General features: G+C 36.1%; 1 protein-coding gene across 1 annotated transcript; it reads right to left on the reverse strand.

Moving 5' to 3' along the window:
* Positions 1–1,636: 1,636 nt before the first annotated feature.
* LOC122178634 (zona pellucida binding protein) lies at positions 1,637–25,998 on the reverse strand. The gene is made up of 9 exons (XM_042868887.1): positions 25,990–25,998; positions 24,563–24,953; positions 20,181–20,249; positions 17,942–18,067; positions 12,058–12,207; positions 9,393–9,611; positions 6,947–7,020; positions 5,357–5,534; positions 1,637–1,728 (listed from the first exon to the last, which is right to left on the reverse strand). The coding sequence occupies exons 1-9, from the start codon at positions 25,996–25,998 to the stop codon at positions 1,637–1,639; spliced, it is 1,308 nt and encodes a 435-aa protein (XP_042724821.1).
* Between the last annotated feature and the right edge of the window lie 583 nt (positions 25,999–26,581).

Raw genomic sequence — 26,581 nt, forward strand, 5'->3', positions numbered from 1 at the left:
ACCCCAATTAAAAGTACATCATTTTTATTATTCTCCTTCACAGTACAGATACGACGGTATTAATCCCTTTAATTGTTGGAATGGTTGGAAATTGCCAACCAGAGTGTTCTGGTTTTGATGTACAATAGAAAGGTAGACATACAAATGTAAAAATACCGCTTAATTTATATTTTTACTGCCTTAAAAAGCCTGCATTCATTTCAGAGGATAATTCTCAAATTAATTTGCTAACTGTACTGTAGAAAGCTCTGTGTGCCTTTATTACTTGTTAGGTTGGGTTTTTTTTACCAAAACAAACTCCATTTTTTTGGAAAGTAATACTGCAAAATGTGCTTTCTCTTTAGCCACTGATTCTTCAAACTAATGCTAACTAATTTAGTGCCGTCGTGAATGGGAAATTATGAAGATAACGTAAGGATGTGCAGTACTCCAACCAAATGTAATGACTCCTCTCATTTGAGGTCCATTTATTTCTTATTACCAAGTGAAAATAAGGACTGGATAGCCTTCAGACATTCTACGGATTACAGTTTAACAGAGTTGGATTTCCTAAGTACTAAATGTTTTTTTTTAACATGCTCTTTCTCAGCTATTTATTTTCAAGTGGCATTTGATAAAAATAGCTGTTTTATATATTCTGCTTGTTATGCTGTTTATGCTAATGACCAACAAATAAGCAGTGTCATGTTTAAAAGTTACTTCTTAGAAGTAGTACAGCATTTTTAAGTCCTTTTTTGAAAAGAAAACATGCAAAGATGAATGTTTTTAAACCCGAGGTTCATACTTGTGCTTTAAAACACAATTACATGGAAACCCTGTTTTTCAGATGGCAAAGGGCTAAAAATGACCTACACACATCTAGCTGTCATGGTCTTGCAGCTCACAGAGGGAATGTATAAATAGGAGTTAAAACAGAATTCTGTTACAGAATACCAATTGAAATGAGGCTACTAATAAGTAACAATAACAAGGATTGCATTAAGCCATTGACTCACTAATTCTTGACACTTCTACAAAAGTAAAAGAATGAGTGTCATAAAAATTGTCATGGTATTTTATGTTATTGTTTGTTTTCTTCAGGTAAAAGCATGTTAGCTGAAACTGCTGTCTTTAATGGTAGAACAGATTCACAACCTAAGAAATTTTACGTTATTTGAAGTTTCTGAAGTATTACTATTATAGTTCACCTTGGAAGAAAGTTTTGTTCATGTTTTTGTACTTGGTGCTATACTGAGCTGCTCACTACAGTTCTCCTAACCAAAGACTGAACAGTCAAGCAGATGAAAGCTGCTGTACAGAGTCCTTATGCTAATCTATGTCAACAGGAGATGACTGGAACAAACTACGCAAAATAGCTCCACCTTTTTTCTTCTTCTTTTGATTTAAATAGTTAATTATCTTCACTGCTCTTAATCTGGTGGGTAGTTACAAAGACCTTAAAAATGAAGTACACCTAAGTGATGCAAACTAGAATATACAGACGAATCATTATTTCTTAAAAACAATTGTATCCTATTGACGTAACCAGAACAAACTGTACTCAGGTAAATATTTAAATATTTAAATAAAAAAATTTATTAATATTACCAGGTTAAAATGCATGAGAGCTATTGCAGCTTTGCCATTCCCTCTATTGTCAGCACGTCGTTGCTCCGTATATCAAACTGGTGTCGCACTGAAGACAGTGAATTCCATTACTGGGATTGTAAGATCTTGGGCTGCAGATAACTATATGGACACAAAAAAATCAATGAATTTCAATGGCATTAATACAGAACTATTTACATTTGAAATATCCAGAATACATCTTTATCTATTTGAAAAGAGAAAGATCATTTATTTTTCCCCAGTATTCTGCTAGTTGATGAAAGCAGAATTTCAGCTATTTGGTTGCATCTCAAACTTATCTTCTACAGCTATCTTCAATTTGGCAATATTAGCCTTAGTTTAGGAAAGATCTTTAATGAACAGCATTAGTACTCAGTATGCAGTGGTATTTAAGACATTCCATCCTTTTAGAGAGTCTGTGTTTAACTGGTTATTTGGTTTTGCCTAGCTTAGTAACGACTTCTTAGTCTCTACAGCCCAAACCTTCAGCAGGACTTTCAATACTTGGATTACGTTCATTTGTTGAGGCTGGCAGGATTCTGTCGATTCTCAGTGGGCTGTTACTGGCTTCCCTAGCATTTTTTTTTGCCACTGCTATTGACTGGAAAAGATTTTAGAGGTCTTAGGAAATATATGCAAGAGGGAGTCCTCTGTAGATGGCATCTACACCTTGCATGTTCAGTACATGAATTTAGGTAACTCAAGATGGCTTTACAGGAAAGAGAAAGCTTTACAAATACACATAAGCAAAAGCATCTACTGGTATACCAGAGGAATAACTATATTCTTTTTGTCAAAGATTATAGATACACTTCTGGGAAATAATACAGATTCTTTCATTTATTTAATTGGAACAAGGTAGCGTTCTATTGCAACAGGATAAAAAGGTTGTCCCACTGTTGTGCAATCTGCTATCTAGGGGACAGCGTGAAAAGGATAATGGAACCTTAACTAGGTGACTTGTAGCTTACTTACACAGCTGCTGGATACTAAATGATATACTTGGAATCCTTTTCTATGACAGAAAACTCCTATTGGTAGTAAACTATCACTTTAAAGTATTAGTGTGACATGAAACTAAGTGTTATAAACAGAACAGGTAAAACTGAACATCCGCCTTTTTGATGTATGAAAACTAGAGTAAGTTTTTGTTTATGAATCAAGCAGTAGATATACTTTTTTTTTCTCCATGTTCCAGGGCCTATGCCGCACTCTTTCCAATTCTGTCACATTCTGATTGAAATCAGAAGCTTAGAAACATGTTTCTATATTCCAAAATAGAACTGGCATATACACAGGTAACACAATTATCTGAGGTTTGTGATGCATCTGTGGTGATACAGTATGACTGGTGCTAATCTACAGTTGATGATTAAAAAATGCATTATATATTTTTCAGATAGGAGAAAAAGAATCAAACTAGTGAACAGCTGGTCAGATTTCTATTCTATGTAAAGATCTCACGAACGAACACATAAATGTGTGTAGAAAATAACACAACTTGATGTGGATTTACAGTGAAGACAAATACTTAATCAATCTGAAAGCACCTGGTATGGCAGCACACACAAATTCAATAAACTGCAGAAAACTACAACTAGAAGGGAATTTTTGAAAGGATTACAGAACAATGTGTAAAGGAGAAATAAGAGTTGGAGAGGAATTGGTAAAGGGATTGCTCTTGGACAAATTTTACTAATGTTTTTTTCTAACAAGAAAAAAAAGAACTAACAAGATTATCAGATGTTCTTAACATCAAATAAAGGTATTAAATATGTAAAAGGCACTGGTAAGAGCTGATTTGAAACACCTTGCTAAATTCTAGCCATCTGTGTGCAAGAAAATTAAACTCAAAATGGGGCATGTGAGATTAAGGTTTGTCAAAAGCAGATAAAAAGTGGTTGACTTGTTCTGACTGTAAAAAAAATGTAAGTTAAAGGTCAGTCTCTATACTAGAGCAAATAAATAGAAACTTTCCATGAATTACTTTACATTAGAAACTGGATCTTCTAACTACAAAACAACTGAGACCAAAGCTTCCAAACAGTTTTAAAATGGACCTTAAATCTCTTAACTGATATCATTAAGAGTCATTCAACTCTTAAATGACCTGCTTCTTGCAACTCCAGGTGAAAATAGTGGGCCACTCAAGAAGCTGAACTCTGCTTCATGGAAATACATTTATTAAAATGCTTCCATGACTGCATGCATGCCTCCAAAAAAAAGAAAAACCAAACCAAAAAACAACCAGTCACAGTGAGTGAGTATACTCACAGTGAAGTGAGTGTGATTAGCCATATATCTAAGATACGCAAAGCAATTCTCCCATGCTAATATGGTCTTTTGAGAACTACTTATGAAGTCTGAGACGTTGAAAAGAAATGTAGAGAACTTTTAGTGGATAGTAGTAACACTATGCAGAGGCCGCAAGCCGAAACATGGCCCAAAAGACTGAACTTTTATTTCAATGAAGGCAATATCAGAAAGAGAAAATGGTAGGAATCTTCTAGGACTTCTTTGTATAAAAGCTGTTGCTAAGATAGAGTTGACAGAATTGTTTCCAGATTTGCGGACACATAACAAGAAGTAACAGGTATAAACAAAATCAAGGGAAACCACAAAAATTTCTTAAAATAAAGCTTTCCTATGGTAAGGATTTTGAGTACTGAGTTCCATGTCCTTAGGAGTCTGTGAAGTCTAACCTTAGAGGTTTTTAAGATCATGCAGGACACATCTGTCAGTAAAAACTCCTATCTTGCTTTGAGGCAGAATGATGGACTGCTATATAGCAGAGGACTCTTTCAGCTATATTGCGCATGATATGATGTTTAGGATTCTGGCAAAGATTAATTATACCAAGAGGTAAATGAAAGAGAAGAGTATGTCTGAGAATACTGGCAGATGACATCTGCAGCTATGGGAAGTAGTAAGCAGACATGTTTCAGGACTGCTTCAGGTACTTCAGATGTGAAATCTTGCCTCCATATCTGCCAAAGATGCATCTGTATCAACAGGTAAGACAAAAGTTCTGTTCTGAATAAAAAAAGGAATATAAATTAGTTTAGAATGGACTAAGATACTGAAGGGTGGAAGATCAAAACAAAACAGCAGTCTTTAAAAAACAGATCATCCTAAAAGCTTTTCTAAACTTGATTTTCAAGTATTTTTTCTTGAAATAATGTGCACTGACACTTTGTATTGCAGTCAATGCACTGAATTTGGTGTATATCTTGTCCTTCCTGAAATTATGTCTTTCTCACAAAGACAAGAAATGGGAAAAAGCAACTGCATATAGAAACACTTTCTACGTCCTACAATTTTAGAATTGTCTCCTTCCGCTGTCTATTTTCTCCAATATTTTAAATACTCATTTTTTAAAGTGTAGTCCATTCTGTTAATAGTCTTTGATAAGTAATTGTATAATCAAGATGTTATAATCGCAATATAATTGTATAATCAACAGATATCAAGATGTTATAATCACAATATAATCAAGAGAATTAGGCAAAGTAGACAACGATCACAAAAGAGAATAAGCGGAAGAGCTTACCCTTCGGCTGAGCTCACCACAAAACACCAAGAGAGGGGATCTCCAGAAGAGATCCTTCCCTTCTGGTAGCCAGCTCTTAAATAGGTCTTAAATAAAATCTGACAAAGCCATTTAAAACACAAATCAACAAGATTTGTTGAAATAAAACCATTGTAACAGCATTTAATGCTTGTAAGATATAAGAATTTTGTCACTTACCACAACACTCTGGGCAGTCTGGATGCCTTACAGCATTCACTCCATATCCTGGGTAGCAACGATCAACCCTCACCATTTGCAGTGTACCGTCAATGTAGTATATTTCAGGCAATGGTTCAGAACTTTTCTCCCTAATTTCCACCTCTTTCTTAAAGAATCTCTCTATGAGGTCCTTTGCCTAAATTGAAACAAATAAGTATTTTTTTTAGAATCAGTGATGCAATGAGGTCAAAATGGAAGATAAAACCAAGGAACATGGGTGTGAGTTGAGATTAAGAATTAAAGGATGTATTTCTAAATCTTTTGATTGTAGCACGTAGGTGGAATGGAAACAGGAAGGTAATCTGATATTTTTTGATACGTTGTCTTAAATGTAGATAAACCTTGCTCACTTAACACAATATCTCTAAATGCTCAGGATTATAGAAATACAACCATTTAAACTAATTCAGCTTTAAATAAACCTGGATTATAGCATTAAAGCTATCCTGCACTGGATATCTGTAGCTCATCACTAGTTTTGCAAATTTCCCTCTTATACCAGTGCTATTATTTAGGTCCAATTATATTTCACACTTTCCATCCATACTGAATATCTCTGTTCAATAAAAAGAAAATACCACACACACAGAAAATACACACACAAATTACAAAAATGGCAAAAACAAACGTGTTTATGCATTCTTATTTTGATCTTGTCTGCATGAAAATACCTTGACTATGAGCTTTTCCACAAATGTGGTTTTCTTTCCAATGGACAGTATGGAAACTGTTTAATGAGTACTGCATGTCTGTGACTCCCTTCCCACTCCAGTTGAATCCCGAAGCATGATTTATGTACCTGATATTTCTTGACAGTGGATGGATGTAAATAGCAGATGGTTCAGAACAGCATTAAAAAACACTATATTGAACAGAGAGCACATCTATAATCAACATACTGTGAGGAAGGTGCTTAGAGGTAGGCCACAAAAAAAAACCACTGAAGGTTGCAACTGCCTTGAGCTTTCCTTTTTAAGTTCCTAAAGTACTTTAGTTCAGGTTGCAGAGCAGTACATTCATGATACACACTGTCCTAGGCGTTCCCCTCCTAGGGAAGAAGGCTTATCTTCCTCCTGTCCTTCCTTTCTCTTTTTCCTTTGCCTTTCAAGAATCTCTGAATCAAAGTTAACCTGATAAGCTAAAGTTCGACTTCTCTTTCTCTACTGTGAGAGCCAAAATCTTCAAGCAGCTAATATTTTAGTAGATCACAGAATCACTTTCTATCACAAGTGATGGAAAGGCATGCCATTGCAAAAATATGACAGTTAATATTTGCAAGACTTGTCCAAAGCTTCCTGATTGTCTTGCTACTCTTCATGTTCTTAAAATACTTTCCTTAATGCAGATTGATAAGTGGGATCTGCCTTACCCATATGGGCAACAGAATATTGTCAATTTTAACTAAATTTTACATTTTTTATTAATTTAGAACCACTAAAACTTTTATATTGGTTTATTTACTAACTAAACTATGTTTCATGTTGATATTTTACTATACGAGAGTAGCCTATTATGTTAGTTGCAATTTTATTCCTCTATCTACTTTACCTTGTATAATCTATGAGGTGCATCACAAGCACTTTGCGGACATAGTTTGTTGTTTTCTGTGTCTAAGCAAGTAACTGTAACAAAATACAATCTGTTTACAGAAGAGCAAAGTCAGTGAAATCAACATTTCTATTTACTTGTTTACAAGAGTCTAATCATTTCTGATGCAACTGTTTGGAATTTCACATTTCAGATGGCTAACCTGCAACATTTTAAAAACATTAATTTGTCCTCCTATAGACATTACCACTATGTCTATTTAAGTATATTGCATACACTTAAATATTTCATGGGAAATCATTTTTATTTGTAAATTCTGATGGCAAGGAAATATGTAATCCTGGGTGCTTTGCAGACATATAGATATCCAAATCCTTTCAAAAAATAAAATACAATAAAATAAAATAAGCTACTGTCTATTTACCTAGATATCATTCTAGTTTTATAAATACAGATTTAGAAACAGCCAGGGATCCTAACAGTTCAACCTTCTGATTGTTCAGATTGAATGGACTCCAGTTTTCTCTCAAGAACAACTTCATCAATATCAACGTTTTTAAAGATTTCCCAATTTCCCCTCACTGATCTCTTCCTGTGCGCTCATCTCAGTCCCATGTACTCACACACTCAACCCCTTCCATCCTCATAGGAACCTCTATGAGGTACTGAACCAAAGGAAAACTTTGAGAATGGATTTAAGAAAAAATGGTTACACTTTAGTAATCCATTTGCATGAGACCACATTCCTCATCAACTATGACTAGCATGATATGGTGAAGGCCTGAGACATGATTAAGAAGCTGCTGGCCTACTCTCCAGAACCAACCCTTGATTAATCTGCCATAATAACATTATCTGTTATCATGTTAATTTCACTTCTCTTAAGCTTTACCTACCTCCGTCATAGAAGTAATTCTGAAACACCAAAAACTGCTTAGAAATAAAAAAAAAAAAACTGCTTAGAAAAAAAAAAACTGACACCTCAAGGTGCTGAAGAATGTGTAGTTTACCATTGGGTTACATCAAAGTTTAAATCCACCTAAATTTCTAACTGGAGAACTTCTCCTTGATTGTAGAAAAGCTTCAAAGCATTGCTTAAACATTTTATGAAGTCTGCACATTGGCTAAATCTCATTTATGTCATCTCAACTAACTAGAATTAACCTAAACTAATGACCCTCTTCTCGTCAGTGCTATCCACTACAAATACCATCTTTAGAGAAACACAACTAATAGTTTCACTGTTTTGGAAAGTGGAAAGTGGAAAACAAAGTGCAATTGATATCCTTTGTTGGATATTTTAAAACTGCCTATGTTGATATATAGTGACTAATGTAATTATACATATGAAAATATGAAATAATTGAAAACATTAAGCTCAAGAAAACTTTAGATATGTTCTTATCCACGTTCAGCTCAGCAACTGCAAACTAGATATCTCTTGATAACAAAGTTTTCAAGTGAACTACATATATAGTGAGACTGCTTTACTTTCTATTTCAATCTTCTTTCATAGCATAATGGATCTAGAACCTTTTCTCAAATGGTCTGAATGTTTAGAAGGAATACTCTCAAAAAAAGTAAAATAGTATCTTCTTTGGACTGACACAGCATTAAGATTTCTGACTTCCACAACTGATGCATTTAGTGAAAAACTGTTAATAGAAACATTTTATGAAAATTAGTGTATGTTAAGGTGAAAATGTATTTGTAGTACATTAATCTTATGAGATAGTGTGAGATCATTTATGTATAAAAAGATTTGAATATCAGATATATCAGACATAATGTTTTGTAATTATTACAATATACAGTGGCACTCAGTAAGAACACTTAAATATCCCATAGCTTAGTGACTGACAAAACCACCTGATTATTTGCTTTTAATTGTGATTGAAGGAAACTACAAATACCAAAGTTAACCCAGCATTTTTGTAAACTGGTTTTGCCCACTTCTCCTTTATACTTCTTTTGTTTAAAAAAAAAAAAATTGGAAAAATATTAAATATCCCTCTTTCACTGTTGCCACTTAAAGAAAGAACTGTACTGAGATTCATCTCATTTAACTCCAAACCACATCCATAGAGAGATTTATACATCTATAATAGTTGACAAGAGGAAAGTCATCCAGGGAGTTATGGAATACAATGCATCAGTTTTCTTCCCATGATAGTGTGCAACAAGGAACATGATCAAGTTTTATGATGCAAAATAAAAAAACATATTGATCTACGTACAGCTATAAAAAGTTCTGTTCTCTAGTGAAATAATGTAAAAAACACACTTTTGAGTAGATCTTCCTCTTTTTGTTACGGGCAGCAGCTTCACAAGCAATACCTTGAAGCACTTCTACAATTGGAGAAATTAATACTTTCAGCATATAAGAAGTAAGTTCAATTAGCCATAAAACATCTAACCATTCTCTACATCCAAGACAGATTTTTACCTGAAAATGTAAAGAACATTTCGTTCTGTAGGCCTCCTCTCTGCATTTTTACATGGTGGCATTCTGACTTAATTAGTGAAACCTCACATGAAAGGTCAGCAATGAGCTTGCTGAGTATCTGAAGCAACGCCTTCCCAAAAGAAGTATTACGAAAACTATTGCAGGGGGCTGCATGGTACTGGACTGTCAATTCATAGTAATACTGAGGATCAGAATAAGCTGCAGGAAAAAATGCAAATGATGATGAGGAAAATGTATGAAAAAATGAGTTACTCACATATTTGCAAATAAAATTGTCGCTTTAAATTCTTAACTTATAAACAAAATTAATTTGTTGTTAATTTGTTGTTAATTTTTAATGATAAAATAATGTATTCTGGACTGGTCGGAAACACGTAGGAGACTTTACAAGTCCATATTCTTAATTATATCCATAGGTTACTTTATGTTTATTACTGGCTGTGTTGTTTTTTTTTTAAAAAAACAACAGTAAACTATAGAAGAAGCATCAAGAATATGAAAGCTAAGAAGCATGTTAGAAAATATCCTGTAGTATGTGGTGAAGTATTTCAACTCACACATTATCTTCAGTTATAGTAGTGTATTTTACTCTTCTTACTCAACTATCACAAACAAGTATTTTAAAGGATGTAATAACTGAATAGAAATCCCTTCTCTATCAATGTAAGTACCTGAACATGTTATCATACAGACATGAAATTTACATTTAAGGAAGAACCAGCTATTTAAACTTTACTGCAAGGCTACATGCACACTTGGGCATCTTTTACAAATATAATGTACCATGAAATGCATGGGTTTAGTTACTTCATGATAACCACTCTACTTACCCAAAGCTTGCTATTAACAGAATGCTAAATTGAAAACAGAAGTAGAAGAATGAAGAACAGGAGTGATGGTGTGGGTAGAAACACAGAAATAAGGAGGGAGATCTGCAGAGAAGAAAAATGAAGGAATAGAAACCAAACCAGCCAAAAGAAAGAAAAAACAAACAAACAAACAAACAAACAAACAAAAAACTAATAGAATAATAGAACAGTCTGGATTGGAAGGAACTTTAAATATGTAGTTCCAAGCCACCTGCCATAGGCAGGGACATATTCCACTGTACCAGGTTGCCCAGGGCCCCATCCAACCTGGTTTTGAAACACTTCCAGGGATGGGATATCCGCAGCTTCTCTGGGCAACCTGTTTCAGTGCCTCACCACCCTCACCCTGTGTAAAGAATTCTTTCCTTTTCTAGTGTAAAGCCATTATCCTTTTTCCTATCACTACACTCCCTGATAAAGAGTTCCTCTCCAGCTTTCCTGTAGTCCCTGTTAAGCACTGGAAGTACAGCATCAAAATATCAAGAATATGGCATCCAATTAAGGCAGCTAATTAGATTCTCCACATTGATTTTGCTTCCCCCATTTCCTTTCACTTGCTGCTGCATATTCTGAATTTTGAATTTGGTATGCAAGTATTTAGATTGGATCCTTACTGAAAAATGTAAGACTGCATTACTGAAAACTGTAAACTTTCCCATCACAATTGCTTGAAAGAAATTTCTTCCAGTTCTCTCAGACAAGATAACTGTTAAAGGTTACAGATATTCTATATCAAGGCTACTAAGGCCAGAGTCAAATTAATTTACATCAGAGGCCAGTTTAGGTTACTGTGCTCTAGCAAGCCTTTAAATGAATACGGGTACATATTTCAAAGTTGAGGTCAGACATCATTCCTGCTTAAGGCAATACAAACTCTTACCTAAATCTCCTCAAGAATTAAGGAAGGAAAAGAGATCTAGTAATGAATAAATGATATTGTCTTTGTAATATTTCACTTCATCAGCCATTCTTAACAAATGGATATGTAATCATAACAGGAAATAATAACCTACCAGTATTGTCACAGACTAATAGAATCATCAAGATTGGAAAAAGCCTCCAAGATCATCCCATCCAACTGCCAACCTACCACCAATATTTCCCCACTAAACAACATGCCTCAGTACAACATCCAAACGTTTCTTGAACACCTCCAGGAATGGTGACTCCACCACCTCCCTGGGCAGCCCATTCCAGCACCTGACCATTCTCTTAAAGGCGAAATTTTTCCCAACATCAAACCTGAATCTCCCCTGCTGCAACTTGAGACCATTCCATCTTGTCCTATCTCTAGTTATGAAGGAATTATTTAATTAATTGATTATCTAATTAATTGATACATCATTTACAATGTAAAAACACATTCTATTAATAATTAAGCCATTAACCTGTGTGAAATAAATCCATAAGGCTGTGCTAAAATTCATCTCCTAAAGAATAATTTCATTTTAAATTATACTGTTTTTATGTTATTAAGGACTGTTATCTGTTCAATCTGTTGCATTCCACTGTGTTTTATGTTTCTTTTTTGAAAAGAACTGTATTCATAAATTTCTTAGTCAAAAAGTGACCTTCATTTAAGGCTCTGTAAATGCCATTAAATTAACTGCCTGCTAGCAACAGCTATTAAAAAAAATCTATCCAGAGCAACCAAATGTCTTTACCTCTCCAAGTTAAATTTTAAATAAGCATTACTTCTTTATAGGTAGCAACACACATTTAAAAAGAAAATCTTCTTCAAGGTAGCCGCATGCTTAACAGCATTAATAACTTACCATAAATAAGATATTTTATTGTGAGTCTTTTATCAGGTTGTGCAGCGATAAGCTTATAAACAAGGGAACAAGTGTAAACTCCACTCAGGTCAGATCTGAAGTGTCCAAATATTAAAGTTCCCGTTGGTGATATTTGCACACTGCTATTTTCTGGTAAAATGTAATGAAATAATGTTAGCAGTCAGTATGAGAAGATGCAGTTCTCCCATGTAGTCTGCGTGTGGGTTACAAGATGACATTTGACGAACGCTTTCCTAACCTGAAGACAGTGACAACATGCCTGAGGATTTCTTAAATAGTAGCTTATCTTGGTAGCTGTCATAGAAATCACTAGATTAGCACAAATTATAACAGATCTGAAGGTAAAATATTCACTTGGACAAAATATTTCTAGAACAGATTAATTTGCTTTTTGGAGCCCAAGAAAAAAAATCTTTTTACTATTCTAAGTACTTTAGGTCTTTTATCTATGGTATGGAATCAAAGACAGTTAGCGTGATATGAAAAACATGTCTTTTTTGACTGAAAAAGTGAATCCTAAGGACATGAGATTTGTATTGAACACACTTTAGGGCCCTTACTTTAGATCAGTCCTAATCTGGTTTTAAAGACAGAACATGAGTTCTCTCTCAAAGCTAACCTTTCCAATTAGCTTTATTCAAAAGGAATCCAGTTTCTGTACCCAGCAACCAGTCCATGATCCAAATAAAATGTGGTAAGTGAGCAACATTAAGCAATTCACTTCAAAGCCACACTCCTATTCAATCTAACAAATTACTGTTACTCTGGATGCATGCTGATTTTCCTGCTTTACAATTTTAAGAAAGATATTAACCAAAAGTAACTTGACCAAGGTCCTTCTTTTCACACACCTGGCAGAAGGGTGTGGTACGACTTTGTTCCTCAAGAATCAATTAAAACATTTAATCAACTTAGTTTTGTCTTATATGTAACTGTGTTTATAAAGATGATGATTCAAGTGCTGGTTAAAAAAACAAACAAACAAACAAACTACTACTAAAAAGACTGAAAGTATAAATTCTCTTACAAGGAATGTTGGGGATTCCATAAAAACTTAGGTTCTCACATTAATGGGACACTGTCATATTTAGGAGGACAAAGAGCTTTTTAATCCGATGACAAACAGGATGCTGAGTCTATAAACTAGGATGTCATTTGCTACCGAATGCTGAAATAGCCAGCAGATTAATATTGTAAGAAAACCAACATACATTTCAGAATGTAGTTTGGATCTCTGGCATATTCAACTGCCCTAGCTGGAGTGTGTTTAAGACGTATCACAACATCTTATTTTTGCTGCATCTACAAAATCCATTAGTAAATTTCAAAGATGACAAAGAAGTCCAGAAAAGACAAAGCCTGGACGTCCAGTGAAGAGATGTGATCACAAAGAATTTTTTTGAAAATGCATCCCTAGAAATAGGAAAGTTAAGCAGTTCTTCTAATGGATTAAGTCACTGGTTTTATTTTAGAATTTTGTCCTACTTTGAACAATGAATATTTCTATAAAAGAAAGGAACAGAACTTTACAACAGTAGTCATTAACTCTTTTAATGGTACATCTGTATGTAAAGAATCTCTGTACGGATCACAAAATCAAAATATTGTTTTACTTTTCTTCTTAGCATTACAAACAAAACTACACAAACATCTCTTGCTGTGTGGGATTATCTGGATGCATAGTGCCTACTCATGTGAGTTTGGATTCACACGAAAAAAAGACAATTACCTTTAAATGAAACTTGAAAAACAATTGATTTATGCACTCTCTTCTCAAATCTAGTATTTTTTCAATGTTACTCTGCTGGAACAAGATAAGTAAGATGAGTTTGGATTTCATGTCACATTCTGTGATACAAATGACATGGTATGATTTAATGCACTTCTCTTACGCAAGAGGCATTTCATATACATGATGGACAAGGGATGTGATCAAGTTCAGAGTTTCCTTGTGGTCAACATAAAATAGCATGATACGAAATAAAAGAGAAGTTATTTTTGTTCTATGGGAGTAAGTTTGATTATTTTCCAGGCTCCATGAGTATGTTAGGTGGCAGTAACTTTCCCATACTTACTTATTCTTGGGTTCCACCAAAGTAAAACAAACTTATTCCAATGTTTGCATTAGCAAAAAGAATGAGATACTTTCTTACATTTTCTGTTCTATTTACCTATTTCTATTTAAACACCCTCCAAAATTCTTTTTTTTAATGCAGTGAAACTTTAGGATGCAGAACATAAAACGCAATTTTTCTCTTTAAAGTGTGTTTTGAAATACTCTTATTCTCAGTCGTCTGACATTTCAAAACTTCAAAGTATAATTTCCAGATCTTAACACAAAAGAGTCACTCTGCTAACTGAAGAAAAATAGTAAATTTTAAAACTGTAATGATTTAAAAATAAATTTTGTGCAGTATTTTGTTTTTCATTATTCTTTCGACAACACATACGTGGATTAGAACTATTTGTGAACAAAGATTCAAAAAACAGACTTGCTTGTTAATGACTACAAAAAGCAGAGCATTTACTGCTCCTCGTAAGTTTTTTTTTGTAGTCGTGATGTTCTGTGTATATATTTTGACAAATTTGGTGGGCACAATACACCTGTTTATTGTGAGTGCCAAAGGGTGGTTTGCCTGAAAGATAATTTGATTTTTCTATCACAGTTCGTACATTCACTTTGAAATGTTTCAAGAAGCAGCATTTTCTTACTCTTCCCATGACTTGATTCATAATTCTACATTCCCACTAATAGGATTATTTTATTTTATATGAACACACTGAGATAAATGCTTATGAATGCTAATTTCCTTCCAGTATGGTGATTTACTATGATAGAGATTAGAGACTAACTGGACACAGAAGCCCATGTGATTTTTACCACTTAGAGGGAATTAGACTCATTATGAAAGAAGGCCTGGCAAAAAAAAATTCTGTCACACAAAAAACAATTCATAAACTAGAAACTTAAGAGTTTGTTTATACCTGAGTTGAAAGAAAAGCTCTGCCAGGAAAACACATGTTTTCTTCTCTTTTGGAAATGTTTTTTACCCTCCTGCTGCCGAGTCTAGCGTACCTAAAGTTTCCAAAGAACTGAGAATCCCTGCCACCCTAGCTTTTTGCTAGCCATCCAAGTCTGGCACAGCAACTTGAGATATTACTGAAGCAGTCTTCAGGAAAAGATTTAAACCTGTCAGATGAAAGTCTGAGATCTCCATGCTTTTCTCTTCTGCATAGTTAACACTGTCGAAACTGTCATTTGGGTACACAGAAGCCAGAGGACTGAAAAGGACAATTTTTGTTAATTGTGAATCAGGAGGCTGCTTTCTGTCTGATCACATTAAACTCAGGACATATACACATGACAATATATCTGATAATGTGTTTGTCGTGCATCACAGACTGGGCATCAAAATATATCATTTACAATGCAGGACACACAGCTAACCACTACATATTCATTTCAAGAGAGATTAACATTTTCACGCAAAGTGACAGAGCCCACAAGCTTAAGTATAAGCAAAAACATCTTTAACTGCAAGGCAATGAATGCTATAAATTCATCCTCGAGGTTAAGCCTGTTATCAGATTGAAAGCAAAACCAGTGCAGTGTCAGATGCTATAAAAACTTGAAATGCTCTACGATGAAGGCTGGCATGTAGCGGATTAAGAATGAAAAATCACTATGATATCAACGGTACTTAAGATCACACAACAGGAAAAGCTGCTTGAAAATACACAAACACCAAGGACAGAGGTCTGACAGACACCAGTACAGATTAAGAAGAAAGCAAACAGAATTTAGTGACGCTGCCGTTATAAAAGGGTGAATACTTACTAACCTAAACTGTGAACTAAATTAAGAGATTAAACAGGTTTAAAATTAATCACAGTGTACTTTAAAAAAAAAGGTACCGAAATTACATTAAAGAGTAAATGGGACATATACAGAGGGAAATAAAAACAGAACTTAGGTTCCCTGCTCACACTTGGAAAGATGTTGCTCATGAGCAGGTCATGATCTCTAAGAAATCTTTCTCATTATGTGGGAATTGTAAAAAATGTACAAGTAGCCCAACACATTCAACAAAGAAAAAGTGATTAGTAGCTTTCCTACCATACCAGCAGCTTAGGACAATGGTTTCATCACAAGCATCTTTATGAAAAATGGTAGCCTTAAACGAGTCATGAAGAGATTAGTCAGAAACTGACCTTGGCAATGGATGTGAAGAGCCACCATAGACACATTCGGTACAAGAGCAACAGAAATGTTAGGCCAAGGATGAAGGGAGCTGAATGACAGCGACAAAGAACATGGAAACCATGAGGTAGTAAACATTCTTTGTTTCAGTCTTTCCTGGCAAGGGTTGCCTTCCAGCTTTGTCCCAGAGTCCACCAGAGCTTAAGGGGGATACTACAGGAAATTACAAGTATGATGTTAGGGAGTTACTGAAGTGATCTGGACATACACAGGTTAATAGGCCAGAATGAGATTGTCTGTTTTGATGGCTATGTGGCCCCAACGGTCAGAAAGAGGCAAATAACACATCCATTTTCAAAACAGGGAATCACAAGTCAGCCATTCTCACCCTTCAATGAGGAACTAACAGAAGCCATTTCAAGGCCCATGAATGCCAAAACTGTGACTATGAATAGGCAATGTAGATGGAAAATTGGATGGATCTCCATTTAGAAGATTGCTTGATTGTTCAAATTGTAACTAGCAGCTATCTGAGGGACTTTCCTCAGGGCTGCTACAAGCACCAGTACTGATTAGAATCTTTACCACTGACCTACATTACAGGACAGGATGCCTTCTTGTCAAGTATGCAAAAAAAATCAAATGTCGCAAGTGCACTTGGAACAGAGTAAGAGTAGCATATACAGTTGTAATGTACAGTTGCAGACAAGATTTTTGGTAGCAGCCCTGCAAAAAAAAAGGCCTGGGAGTCCAAGTGGACCCTGCACATGACTCAGAAGCACACTTTTGCAACAGTGAAAGCTAACTGCATACTGGGGTGTATCAACAATAGTACAGCCAGCAGTTTAGTGATTATTTTCAGTACTCATTTTGGCACTACAGCACTCCTCGGTACAAGACAGATGCTAACAAACTGGAGCGAGTAAAGCAGGAAGCCTGTAAGAGGATTAGGGAGTTGGAGCACAGGATAAGAGGCAATGGAAACTAGGATGTGTATCCCAGAGAAATCTAGGGAAGGAACTGCAGTGCTTCACTACCTAGGGGGATTTACAGGAAAGAATAAGCCAGACCCTTTACGAGATACATCACAAAAAGATAAGCAGCAATAACAAAAAACTGCAATAAGGTAAATATTGTCTGAAAATGAGAAATAAAATGGAAGACTTTCCAGAGAAAGGACAGAAAATCTCCACAGATGGAGATTCTCCAAACTCCAGAGGTCAAAGCCATATGCAACTTCATGTCCGAAAGTAGCCTGTCATTGAGCAGGAGGTTGGGCTAGATCACACTGCCTATGACTCTATTACTCTATCCTTATAGAACAGTCCCAGCTGTTTCTCAGTGCAGCAAAGAATGTCACCTTCAGCCTCTCTTGCTTTCATTACACCTTGCCTTGTCTAGTACTCTTTAGAGATGGCACCATTTTCTACAGAGATCTCCAGTGTTTTATTCTGGTTATCCTGAATTTTTATCCTAAAACTTGAAAGTTTATCATTTGTATGTATGTTGTTTATCATTTATATAATATGCATACAAACATAGAATCTTCTCAATTCTCCTCCATTCACAGTTCTATCTTTCTAGCTATCATGATTCCTTTCAGGGGGAGGAGGAGGAGAAGAGAGAGAGTGTAGAGGGCCACGTAAGAAAATAAATTCTTACCTGAAGAAAGATAACCACCTGGTCCATTCCACCGGAATACTGGATCAATCAATTCTGAGTTTCGTAGGTGATTTGTGACACATAGAATATGTGGACTGCTGTGATCCAGCTTGACATAAACTTTCACTGAAAAAAGTTTATTATTAGCATTAAATACTTATCACTGTGAGATATATAATGATACCAGTGAGATATATAACGTTAAGACAGTAGTAAATGTAATTTTATTGTGTACAGTTTGTTTTATTTCCCTTCCTAATGACATTCTGCAAACCATTTGCGTTCTTCAGAAGCATGAGATGCTAGATATTTATACTCTAGAGTACTCCAAACATGAATATAGCATGCTATCCTAATGCTGTTGAAAAGGCACAACTAGTATAAACACTACAACCACAACATTTGTGGTCTAGGGAATCTGACTTAATAAGTGGAATTAAATCAAATATACAAATTGCCATTTATTTTACCATGCCATTCAGATTCCCTGCAGGGAGAAAACTGTTTAGATATTTGATATGGGAAGGAATTAACATTTAGAAAAACAGTTTTCACTTTTCCATTATGTCAAGTAGTAGTAATGGCACCAGTTTTCTCTCCCCTTCAAGCACGATTGTTTCTTGTCATTAAAACATGAAAAACCTCTTAACATCACAGCACAATATTAGACTGCTTAAACAGAATACAGACATCAATATTAACATTTGATACAGAAAAATACATTTAGAATTTTGATAGTCTCAAGAACAGGAAGAATGTCCATCCCAGCTAATAAGCTTGTTACTGTGGCTTGTAACACAGGAAACAGAAATGTGTATCTTTTAACTGTACAGCAGAATATCATGGAAATAAACATTATTTGCAGGTGTTACTTCAGATTTTTAACCCAGAAAAGGGTGGGGGGAGGAGGACATGTCCCAGTCTTTCTAATCAGAAATGCCTTGCGTCATATAGCACCTTTTATTATTTTTCACCTTGCAAAGGCATGCTTTCATTTGTTTATGACGTTAGTTCAGGGTGAGAAGAGCAGCATGATACAAGGAACAAGTGGGAAATTAAAGGATTATGCTTCAAGTGGAATGCACAAAGGGGAAAAAAAAACTACACAGGTTTCTGAGCTCATCTCCATTTGCATTGAATGAAAACAAGTATTTTCAAAGTTTTAACCACGAATCTGAAAGTGTATCTTCCATTTTACAGTAGAGCACAATACTCATGAAGCAACTCTATGACCTCAAGTTGTATTCTGAATATGAGGTAAAATGCCAGAGAGGTTTGCAAAAAGGAATATTTATCTAAAGGAATCTCAGTGCTAAATGCCCAATTATAAGTTTGTTTGTTTCCCATGGCTGACAAAAGCTATTCTGTATGCACAAACTGCTTTTTGGTTATTTTAGTATGGAACAGTCTGAAAAACGACTTGTACTAACTTCCACATGTTAGTCAAGTCTGGAGAAATATCGAGCAAAGCTGAACGCGCATCTTCTAGAACAGAACTTTATTTTGTCTCAGTTTTGTTCTCCTTTCTTACTCAGTAGCAGCCCTGCTGAAACATGTATGTTACTATTCTCAGGGTAGAAAAAAGAAAAGAATTGCATTTTGCACTGACTTTAGTTTAATGCTTCTAGGTATGCTATTAGTAAAGCTGAAAGTGTAAACACAGATGGAGAAAACTAGGGGGAGGTGTATTATCAAAACCAAGTATGCAATGTGCATTAAAGAGATGGCAACATAAGTAAGTATATGGCAGTGAGGAACAACCTGTTCTTTAATCTTCAGATTTTTAACAGTTGTTTTATTTATTAAGAAAGTGGCTGTATTATGTAGATACACGTGATGTATTAAGCAATTAACATTTCTTAATTTTTATTGTAGAATATAGCATAAGCCTCAGGTTCTGCGTACACTGAAAGTAAAAAGCAGCAGGAATATCTACAATGGGATAAAGCAGTATTTTGAGGCAAAGGTCTTGCAGCCAGAATGATGAGTACAAAGAATGCTGTTGTTTTTAGAACAATTCTGGAAAATAATTATCTTTGCTTTATAAAAATTGCAAGAATAAAAAAAAATCAGTGGTAGGAATATGTGCTTTTGTGGCCTACTAAGTCATAGTAACATAGGTAAGTCAGTACAGAATTGTAATTAATTAAGGCATTTTAAATAATTAAACAACAAGGAATATGATGGAGAAGGGCACTTTTGTGGTAGAAGCGTTTACATTATGTTTAAAGAAAAATACCTGGAAATAAGATGGATCCCACTATTTTTAAGCTATTGCTTCCTGACTCTGCACTTCCTGAGTACTGAACTGTTAAAAGACAAAACAATTGCATCAACACAACTATTGCATTTCTCTGAAAAAGCAAACAGCATGGTTTAGGTCAATGCACACCTTTCAGGGACTTGCACTTCAACAGGTATTAACTTTGTCTAATGTCTTACACAGGGCACATTTCTCATTTTCAGCTTTAAATATATTTCTAATTTTTACAGAAGAACTGTCACATTTTATATGAAGGCTCTCTATAATGAGGGTAATGGGATTAGATACCACCCAAAAGGGGGATAAAACTTAGCTACATTGTTATGATACACTCAGTCTGGATGTCAGTCAATGTGTGTACTGACCACTAACAAGGTAACCAACATAGTTTCTGTTATTATTGTGATTTTCTTAATTTCCTCCATGAAATTAATACAAGCTCTTAATTGCTTTAATTTGGTTGTTTTTATTTGCATCTTCGACATTAAATAGAGATTTAAAAGACCTTTCATAACAATTGAAAAGCTCTGTAAGACATGCAAGACTTCTGAAAGAAAACTGAATAACCTGCCAGTGTGCAGTACCAGGTGGGCATTCTAGCACAAGTCAGATCTGAGTATCTTCTACAGATATTCCAGATATGCTGCAGAAAGCCAGCAGAAAGAGAACACTGGCTAACAGACCTCTCAGTATTTTGTGTTCTTTGTCTCCACCTCCTGTTTAGAAAGAACATGGGTTACTGAGAGTTAAGTTCCTTAGGGGAATCTGGGAAAGCGAGTAAATATAAGAGGAATATAAAGTCTTGAACACAAAAGATGGCAATAAAATACTGTGCATATAATTAGTAGCAATAATGGGCTTAATAGTTATGTGGCACCAGAATTGTGCTTGTTGCTAACTTAGATTCAATAGATACCAAGTAAAGCCAGCAGCAGATACGCTAGTAAATTCATTTCCCATCGCGGCATTTGTTGGTACACAAGAAAGACTGGGTCAACTCCCAGCTTCGCTTTGATTTACCTTGATTAGAACAATAATGGGAAATCACCAATTCACCACATCTATTATGAAGCTGGTAATCGTACTCCCTTACCATACATTGTTGAAATGGAAAACAGAAGGAAGTCAGACTCTCCAGCAATCAGGACAAGATAACCAACGTAAGTTAAAAGAACTGCCTATTTTGCCATTTGAGGATACAAGCAAACTATTCTATTCAAAATACTTATGGAACAGAAAAAGCACATTGAAAGAAAATAACAAGTAGAATCATATATGATGGATTTCTGCAGATAACAGTTTAATTTACTTCATAACATTGCTTTACCAAGTAGCAATTCACAACTTTTTTTTTTTTTTTTTTTTTTTTTTAGGAGTAAAAACTTTTCAAATAACTTAATTTTCCCCCAAGACCTCCTAGAAGGATTGGAGGATTTCAGTTATAAAACAAAACAGATTTGAAATTCTAATTGGAATATTTATATTGTCTTCCAGAACTCTACTGCACTGGAGCAGATATACATAGCTCTTCACTGGAAACAGTGATTTTTTACAGTAATAACTTAAACCCAAAGATGGAGCTCTTGCACTGCTTACACAAAACAAATTAGAAGAAGTTCAAAGAATGTAGTTACTGAAGGAAGACAGCGTAAAAAACTACTGAAATTACTGTTTTGGCATCATTAAGGACATCACATTTGCCTGCTCTGTCATGCGCATACACTTCATTTGCGTGGCAGTCATTTCAGTCAGTAAGTGCTTTTGTCCACATATGAACCTGACCTCAATATGCTCTTTCCCTCACTTCCTATACTGACTTGAAAATTTTTTTGGAAGTCTTTTTTCACGTTTCCTACTTGAATTCCTATCCTCTCCTCCTAATCACTTTAAATGGCTCTTCCCCAGGCAGTCTCTAGCACAAATGATCTTCTCATTTTCACTCACTAGTTTAAGAGTGCATACGATCAGTTTAAACAGATTCTTATCACAGAAAAAGTATTACGAGGTCATTCCAAAGAAAATGTAGCAAAAACACAATCAAGATAGGACAAAATAAGAGCTTAAACTGTATTTTAAGGTCATTAAAGATGCTATTCCATCTCCTCAAATTGCAACAGCACTTAAAAAGCAATGGGAAAAGCTAAGATTCATTCATTTTTTGAGAAAAATAAAGGTGATCTCTTTATTAATTCTCCACATAAGCTTTTTAAGCAGCCCAATGCACAGGGTGTGATTCTTCCTCGTATTGCATTCCTTACAGGCATAACAAAAGCAGATGAATATAGATGAAGAAAACTAGTTTTGTATCACTGTCAGAAAAAGAGAAGTCAAGTCATTCATCTCCAAGGCTGAGGAAAACTTCCCAGCTGCCTGAAGAGCCATGCAAAGAAAACTGTTTATTACTGGAATTCAAAGGAATTCATTTCCCTGTCTATAGTGATACATATGGTATCTGTTACCTGAGTATCAGATCTGTATGTTATTCATCAATGGACTCTGAAATCCTCTGGAGTTAAACTCAACAGCCTTCCTTCTAACTTACACCACAGTTTCTGTAGGGAGTTCAGTTTAAGCATAAAATGCTAACACTCCGTTTTCTTGCACTGAAAGTCTATTTGGCTGAACTATAAATTATACCCAAGAGAAAAAGTAATCAAAGTAAGAGAGAGATGACATCCATGTATTTCTAAGGAGTTTTGTTTGCAGAGGAAAAGTCTCAACACCGGATCACAAGCAGCAAATGGATTGTACTTGCACATATACAAGGCTCCCCTGCTCCTCCCTGTTCCATGGGGCATTACAACAGTGCCACGTAAAGGGGTCCGTTCTCACTCCCTGCCCAAAGGAAGAATCTGGTTAGGTTAATAATGACTTCAGGAGTAGTGAGTTGAAAGGGAATGCCACTCTGCAGCTCTAAGATTCACATGAAGTAATTCAACCATTTCATATAATACTTTATCCTGACTGTTTCAGTCTTAAAATGAACGCTATGGTAGCAAAATTAGTCATCTTCAGAATAGCTAATCAGAAAATGATATTTGTCTGAAAAGTGCAATGGCAGGAAGTAGGGTTTAAAATAAGACTTAACTAATTAAACAAGGTATTAATGAGCAAAATGCTGTACTGCTAGAATGTGCAATTGGCATAGTTTCAATTCATTTATAAATGAAACTTATAAAATTACAGAGATTTAAGTTATGGTGACTGCTGAATTTTTTTAAAAGTAATTATGTTTGGAAGTAATTTTTGTAAAGTGATTTCCATACCAAAAGACAATATAAGCAACAATACTACTTATCTTTACCCAATGGTGCTAATAGACAAGTGCTTTCCTATATCCAAACATTTTAATGACAGCTGGCATTTCCAAGCTGCCTATTGATGGAAAGTGCTCTTTAAAGAAAACTACACAAACCCCAAATGCAAGCATTAGTAAACAAAACGAGAAAACGTTCATATTTTTTACATCAATCTGAATCCAGAGTGTAACAATAACATCTCAGTGACACAAAATTAAAATTAATGTCTTTTTTGGAATTGATAATGTCTATTCTGACTATTAAAATCTAGGATAGAAGCAATAGTATAACAGCAATGCTTCGGTGAATAAATACTAGAATGCTGCTAACGATGTGTTTTTGATATTGTTTTTTTTTTTTTTTTGTCGGAGTAGAACTTCACTACTAATCTTGCTCATGGAAAAGTCCTCAGAAAGGAATTAGTGAAACTTGGCCAAAAGCAGATTGGCAAATAAAAAAATCTGGCACCTAAACACACTGATGCCCAAAATGAATAATCTAGTTTAGTATTACCAGAAAGCCTGAAGTGACTTGTTACATTCAGACTTCAAAACTTCACAAAGGACCAGGCTACCCAGACAGCTGTGGTGCCTCCTTCTGCGGAGACACTCAAAACCTGCCTGGACACTTCCCTGTAGGGAACCTGCTTTAGCAGAGGGTGGACTCGCTGATGTGCAGAGGTCCCTTCCAACCCCTGCCGGTCTGTGACTTCAAGGCAATCCCAGTTTTAGCATCGAGGCTGTACAACCAAATTTCCCAACAGATGTCAGCTGACAGCTGCGATCACGCGCGCTGGATAGCAGATCAGCAGAACCGCTCCCGACAAGTGCAATCTTGGTGTCCTACCGCAGAGCCACCTACGTTCTTTAGAGCTGATGACAGACATGCGGCTCTCAGCTCGGTCCCCGAGCCGCCAGCTGCCTCACCAAGGAGAAAAACCTCTCCCCTCAGAACTCACTGTTCGCTTTTGAGGAAAATAACCCTTTAGCTTTCCTACGTCTACCGGTGGGTGTAGAAGGGCTGTGAGATTTTGTCACCGTACGGTGAAGGCGCACGTACCTGCCTGGACCGCCTGCAGCAGGACGATGAGGAGGCCGAGCAGGAGGAGGCCCTTCCCGCACATGACGGCGGCCGTTGCCCGGGGGCGGCCACGCGTCCCTCCGCCGGCCGCGCTCTGCGCCGCCACCGCCCGCCGTGCCGCTGCTCGGCAGCCGTTAGCGACCCCCGCCGGGCACCCGGCGGCCGGGTTGCGCGCTGGACGACCCGGCGCGGGGAAGTCTGCGGAGGGGCTTTCCCGGCCGCAGAGCGGAGCACCTCTGCGCTCCGGCGAGAGAAAGCGTGGTGCTTTCACATCCTCAGAGCCCGGGGAAACATCTGCCGCGGCGGCAGCTGCAGTTAAGAGCGTCCCGCTGCCAGGCGGTACGCGCTTAATCTCGCTCCATCGTTGTCCCTTAAGAAATATGTAAACAAACAAACAAGTAGCAAAAGTGAACTGTGCATCAGTGTCATGAGAAGTACCGCCTGCTTCTCATTGTGCTGCTTCATAAAGTGCCTGGAATCCCAGTGTGCTGGCATGCTTCTGTGGTATATTTTTAACTTGTATAGGTTAGGTAAGGCAGTGTTTGAAAGAATAGGGGAGGGGAAAAATGAGCTGCCCAGGAAGCAAGCGAAGTCTGACAGGAAAAATTAACTACTGGAAAAATGTGGCTGCTGTGCCGGAGATGAAAAATAGCTGCTTACATCAAAGAGATTGCTCCACAGAACAGTGGCACTGGAAGACGTGGTGGTGGTCGTTGGACTGGATGGTCTTAGAGGTCTTTTCAACCTTAATGATTCTGTGAACCTTACACTCCTAAGAGTACTGCCACAGACACATGACCAGCTCCTCTGCGTGCTTCCTTCTATCACAGACCACTTCTGAAAACTGACAGCAGAAACCACTCAACCTTCGTTGGCTTAGTTGGCAAATTTGCTTCCCAGGATAATTTAGACAGAATCTCTGCCAACAAACTCTAGGATAAAGCTTTACTTGCATTTCAGCCTGTGAAAAGGCAACAACACAGGACTCATCCTTGGAATGGCATCCATGTTGTGCCTTACCTGAGTCCCACAGCAAACAACTCCAAAGGAGAACCACCATGATCCTGCATTATGGAACATAACATTTTATTATCTAAACCTTCTATTATATACATTAGCCCCATGTCTGATCTCGTGTTAGTCAAGAGCAACTTAGGAATTCAGGGAAGTTACGTCTTTGTGACAGTGACATAAGTGAATTAATGCTGACAGAGCCATGGAGTAAAGATCCTACAACATCAGTTATATAATAAATGTAGTTTTTTTTTTTCTGAAGTGTTGGACCTTTGCAGATGGCACTGAATTCATGCAGAATCCCAGTATAATTCAGACTGCTTTTTTTTCCTAGATTGCTAAATGAAGACAATAGGATTTGGAATTAGGAAATGAGTGCAACATATTCTGACCTGCGACATTAGTAGATTTGCCAAACAACAAAACAAATGGCAAAGCTACAGAATTAAGCTGTGTAGGATGCTGTAATGTCTATAGGATTTATTTTTTTCCAAGTAATAATTCTTCAGTTTTCTGAATTTTTATTTTTCTATGATTGTGTTTGATAAATTCTAAGTCAGTGTTTCAGTTTATTTTCAGATTTGTTCTCTAGATATAAAAAAAAATATTTTAAAATGAACCAATGAAAATACCAGATAACCCTTAGTAAAATTGAAAAGATCTTAATTTTGCCTCTTGTAGGTAAATAAGTAATTGGCAGTGTTATTTCAAGTTGTTATCTGCATCTTTGTGAAGGGTGAGGTTACCGTGGTACATGTGAACCATCTTTCACACTAGGAGACATTTCATTGTGAAGTAGCTTCCGTAGTCACCGAGTAACAAAAAGGCTCACTGTTAATTCAGCAGCTCCATTCTTTTTGCACCTTTTTGATAAATGGCCTTCTCAGGAAGGAATTCACCACTTGAGCCACTGTTTTGCTCTTTATGAATTCTTTGTACTGATGTTCTGGAAGATGACCCTTAGTTTTACTGTGGTTTGCTGGC

The sequence above is a fragment of the Lagopus leucura genome, unplaced genomic scaffold, assembly GCF_019238085.1.
Source record: "Lagopus leucura isolate 7727_CA_CO unplaced genomic scaffold, USGS_WTPT01 Super-Scaffold_100002, whole genome shotgun sequence".
In the NCBI taxonomy this organism is placed as follows: Eukaryota; Metazoa; Chordata; class Aves; order Galliformes; family Phasianidae; genus Lagopus; species Lagopus leucura.

Excerpts from the sequence above, each read along its gene's own strand:
- LOC122178634 (XM_042868887.1), bottom strand. Across the intron at positions 5,535-6,946 it reads CACCTCATAGATTATACAAG|GCAAAGGACCTCATAGAGAG; the intron begins GTAAAGTAGATA and ends GTTTCAATTTAG. Across the intron at positions 1,729-5,356 it reads AGACTGCCCAGAGTGTTGTG|TTATCTGCAGCCCAAGATCT; the intron begins GTAAGTGACAAA and ends GTGTCCATATAG.